General features: G+C 31.2%; 1 protein-coding gene across 1 annotated transcript; it reads right to left on the reverse strand.

Annotated features, from left to right (window-relative positions):
* Window positions 1-517: 517 nt before the first annotated feature.
* Window positions 518-1335, reverse strand: LOC120165401 (adhesive plaque matrix protein-like). The gene is made up of 2 exons (XM_039174931.1): window positions 666-1335; window positions 518-567 (listed from the first exon to the last, which is right to left on the reverse strand). Exons 1-2 carry the CDS (start codon window positions 1309-1311, stop codon window positions 518-520), a joined length of 696 nt encoding a protein of 231 aa, XP_039030862.1. The 5' UTR covers window positions 1312-1335.
* Between the last annotated feature and the right edge of the window lie 3641 nt (window positions 1336-4976).

The following is a 4976-nucleotide window of genomic DNA, read 5'->3' on the forward strand; positions in this document are numbered from 1 at the left end:
CTGAGTATTGATATAGTTTGGAGTTGATGGGGTGGATCCTTTTGTTTGATGTTCTGTTTTGAGGGGTAGTGGCTACGGTTTTAGTGTATTATTGTTTCCCTGTGAATTGGTGTATTGTTAATGTTTGTTCTGGGTGGTCTGTTGGTTGTGATAATTGAGAGATGATGTCATTGTTTGGTTAGCCTCATGTATGTCTGTGCAATCGTTTGGTTTTGGCATTGCTACGGTGTCGTCGTTTTTCTATCGTACAGGAAGGCTCCTGCAATGTTGGTTCTGCATAGATGGTTGCTACGTGGGTGGTGGCCGTGATTGAATCTAGGAATAGGTTCCTTTGCTTGTGTTGCTCTTCTGGTTGCAGGCGGCCTGGGGAGTTGCTGCTAGTAGCCTAGCTCCTGTGGGGGTGAAGCACATTCGCTGCTGTGTTTTTGGGTGGGGTTGGATTTAATGTTTGGTTGCTTGTGAGATTCCTGTTGCTCTGTTGAATTTCTTAGTGTTCTGCTGTGTAAGCTGTGTACTGTTAGTAACCGATCTCATCAACAGCTTTACATGTTATCGTTGCCAAAGCCCCTACTCATGCCAAAGAAGATGAAAAAAGAAATAAGAACCCAATTAGACTTAATCAATACAAATTAGTTATTAGGATTGTCCAACAGGAATTTAATTACCTTGAATTGGGTAATACTTGGAACCTGTTTTACATAAAACAGTCCCTTGAACAGCAGAGGAGAGATAGTTTGCTTCAGATTTTGTTCCATAGGAAGGCTTCTCATCTGGCTTTGCTTGCTTGTAGTTATCTGGTTTTGGTTTTACAACATATGAGTTTCTGTTGTAACCAGATTTTTCGTTTGCTTCTGGTTTTGGCTTGTAGGTGCCTTGATTTGTGCCATAATTAGGCTTGTCTTCGCCTTCCGACTTTGGTTTGACAACGGATGGCTTTTTGCTATAGTCAGGCTTTTCCTTCTCTTCTGGTTTTGGCTTGTAGGCGTCTTGATTTGTGCCATAATTAGGCTTCTCTTCTCCTTCTGGTTTTGCTTGAGGGCTGTCAGCCGGTATTCCATCAAAACCATACTTTGATGAATCATCAGCATGACCAGGCTTCTCTTTGTATACCGGTTTGGGCTGGTAGTAATCGGGTTTGGTACCGTATTGAGGCTTTTGAGCTTCTTCTGGCTTTGCCTGAGGGCTGTCAGCCGGTGTTCCGTCAAAACCATACTTAGATGAAGCAGTATCACCATAATCGCCAGCCGAAGCAATTGCTATAAATGACAGTACAAGAAAGGAGAATGCCAAGGAGAGACGTGAGAGAGCCATTTCAATATAATAATTAAGGGAACAAAGAAAGAAAGATAATTGGATGAGGAATTGGTGCTGACACCGTTGCTATTTATAGGAAAATCAGAGAAAAATGATCATAATGATTATTGTTTTAAGATACCAACAAATAACAATAATTATAGTTTACAAATAAAATAAACAATTTTAAAAAAGTTGGATGCACGATCCAAACGTCATTTGTAGATTTGGGTTCCACTATGTAAACAATATTATTTAATTATCTAAATAAATTAAAAAGTATTTTAAGAATTTGTTATAATTTTGTCATAATCTTATCATGCATCTTCCAACGCAATGTTTTTGGCTACATCTCCTTGGTGACACGAACTTCCTCCGTTACAGCGACGGTTTCACAGGTCTTACTCTGCGACTCACTCTTCTTCATTGTCCATTGATCTAATAGATGATCGACCGATGGGATAGTCTAACCCACTTGGTCACTTTTAGCGGCCGAATAAGTCAGACGATTACAAAATAGCATAATAGGTCCATGCTGAATTTATTCAAGCTAACATAATCAGCTAATCGTTTAGGTTTCAGGTCAAATCATATCAGGTAAGTTTAAATTAGATACAAATTATATCATATTAGTTTAATGGTTTGACTTGAGTCATATCGAGTCTAAGTCGACTCGGATTCGGGTCATTTTAAGGTTGATTTCAAATAAGACTCAATTTGAGTTTGGATCGAATTAATTTCAAGTCGGATTAATATCAATTCAGGTCAAAACAAGTTTGAGTCTGAATCGATTTAATATTAGGTTAATTTAGGTTCATATAGACTTTAGGTGAGGTCTTATTCAGGTCGGGTCACGTCATTGACGAATAAAATTCAGGTCGGGTAATATTGATTTTGCGTGAACTTCAAGTCGGGTCTTACCAGATACAGATAGACTTCAGATCGGATTATTTTCGAGTGAATTATTTTTTTCATTTCATGAACATCTAATTGTAATTGTATTGTTTATAATATAGTATATATAATATAAATTATAGTCTTATAACCTTATATTATATGCTTCTAGCCATAGTCTTATAGCCATAGCCATAGCCATAACCATAACCATAACCATAGAGTACATATATAGCTATGCAATTGAAAAATTATATATAAAGAGAGACATTATAATAATTATCTTTAAATATATAGACAAAATTATTACAAACAACTAACTAGAACTAAATTGAACAAACATAAAATTACAAATTGAAATTTAAATAAATTAAACAACGTGCATGGATCAAATTGAAACATTTGTAAAATGCAAAGCTAAAATTAATATCAAATTGACTAAATTACATTCATTTGAAAAGTTGGTGAACAAAAGTTTATAGGGTTTAAAGATTATGATATAATTTACAAGGTTTGAAGTTGATAATGCAATTTATATGCTTTTGAGTAAATTACAAAAAATATGAATAAATATGGTCCAAATTTGGAAAAAATATAATTTTAAGGAATAAATTGAACAAACATGAAATTGCAAACTAAAATTTAAATAAATTAAACAATGTGTGGGGATCAAAGAGAAACATTTGCAACATGTATAACTGAAATTAATATCAAATTAGACTAAATTGCATTCATTTGAAAAGTTGATGAACAAAAATTTGTAGGGTTTGGAAATTATAATATTATTTAAAGATTTCAAAGTTTTATGATGTAGTATATAGGTTTGGACTAAATTACAAAAAATACAAATAAATATGAGTCAATTTGAGATAAAAATTATAATATTAAGGACTAAAATGAAAAAATATCACCAAATTAAAATTAGGGAAAATTACATCAGATACCACCAAACTTTAAGCGTTGACTCATTTATACCACCAAACTTTCAATTTTGCCAATTTCAACACTAACGTTTTGTTTTACGTTCAATTATACTAATTCACCATTAATGACTTAACGGGATGATGACATGGCAATCGTGCGACACTACTGAAGTGGTTGCCTCACCAAAATGACATCATCTTGGTATGACTATTTTGATTCCCAAAACGACATCGTTTTATTTGAAAAATATTGAAATATTAACCCAACGGTGACGTTTGGTCTACTGTTGACTCGGAAGGTGTCGTTGATGTAGTGAAGATGGGTATGGAGATAAAGATGAAGAGGAAGAAGAGAGAAAAATATAATTGGGAAATTTAGGTTTAGTCCGTAGGTTATTTAAAATGTTAGAACTAGTCTTAACTAAAAGTTTGAATTTTTAGGATTTTTTTACAAATATATCAAAAACTTAAGCTGGCTCAACGGTTTATCTTTAACTTCTTCAAACATAGGTCTAGGTTCAAATCCCCCTAAACATAGTATTTCTATAATTTTTGCACGTTAAACTAAATGTTAGTGCTAAAATCGATAAAATTGAAAATTTAGTGGTATAAACGAGTCAACATTTAAAGTTTGTTGATATTTGCAGTAATTTTCCCTTAAAATTATTAGATTAAATTACAAAAATTAGAAATAAATATACACCAATTTTAGTTAAAAGCTTAAATTTAATCATAAACTTTGATTAAATGTTAATGTATAATATAACATATAAAGTATGGATTTCGATTTAATATAATTATACACATAAAATTTTAATGAACTTTTAAAATGAAAGTATTTAAAAATAATTATTCAAGAAAAAGATATTTTAAAATGAAAACATTCTCTCTTCTCTCTTACCTACTTTTTTTAAATTTTATGTGAAATTTTAAAATAGAAACATTTCACCTTCTCTCCCCTCCCTACATCATTAATAATGTTTTGCACTTATTGATATGTTAAATTATTTTATATAATTTAATAAAATTAATAATCAATAATTGAATCATTTAACAAAAATAATTTAAATAAAAGGATTAATATTATTGATATACAAATATAAATGATTTATTGATCATAATTATACTTATTATTCTAATGGTCATAATTAATTATATACCTTAAATAGTAAAAATTTATTTTTTTTAAAATATTTATCAATCACAAATTATTAATTTAATTAAACTTTTGAATATATTTATGGGATACCTTATAAAAAGCAAATTTATTAATCTAATGATTATAATTAATCATGTAGCTTAAATGGTGAATAATTATTTTGTCAGTTGCAATTACAATTTACAAATTTACAATTTACAAGTCAAATAAATATCAAGTTGGGTCAATATCAGATTGGTTCAATAATAAGTTGGATCATTACTGATCGGGTCAATTAACAAATTGAGTCAATTATAGATTAAGTCAGCTAAAGGTCGGATAAAATCAGATCTCGAATTGTTTCAAGTCATGTTATATTAGGTATTTACCATGTTAATCTCAGGTTCGGGTTTATATCAGGTCAGTTGTTGGTTGGGTTCGATTAGCACATTATCAAATTCAATTTTTTTGCACGATAAGTGCAGGTCGAGTTCATATCCAAAATAACCATGTTCAACTTGGGTTTAGATCAACACCAGTTTAGACTCAAATCGATTTCAGGTCATCACCACCTCAGATCATAAACAGTTCAGAATCAAGTCATTTCAAACAGTGTTTTAGGTCGGATCATCACCACCATAAACAGTTCAAAATTAAGTCAGTTTCAAACAAATTTTTAGGTTAGGATAGTTTTTTACATCCCTACCCATATATATGATATACTATCA

This window comes from Hibiscus syriacus, unplaced genomic scaffold (assembly GCF_006381635.1).
Source record: "Hibiscus syriacus cultivar Baekdansim isolate YM2019G1 unplaced genomic scaffold, ASM638163v2 tig00111582_pilon, whole genome shotgun sequence".
NCBI classification, from domain to species: domain Eukaryota; kingdom Viridiplantae; phylum Streptophyta; class Magnoliopsida; order Malvales; family Malvaceae; genus Hibiscus; species Hibiscus syriacus.

Coding starts and splice junctions, on each gene's coding strand:
- LOC120165401 (XM_039174931.1), bottom strand. CDS start 1,311: ATGGCTCTCTCACGTCTCTCCTTGGCATTCTCCTTTCTTGTACTGTCA. Junction 568..665: donor CAAGTATTACCCAATTCAAG/GTAATTAAATTC, acceptor TGGCATGAGTAG/GGGCTTTGGCAACGATAACA.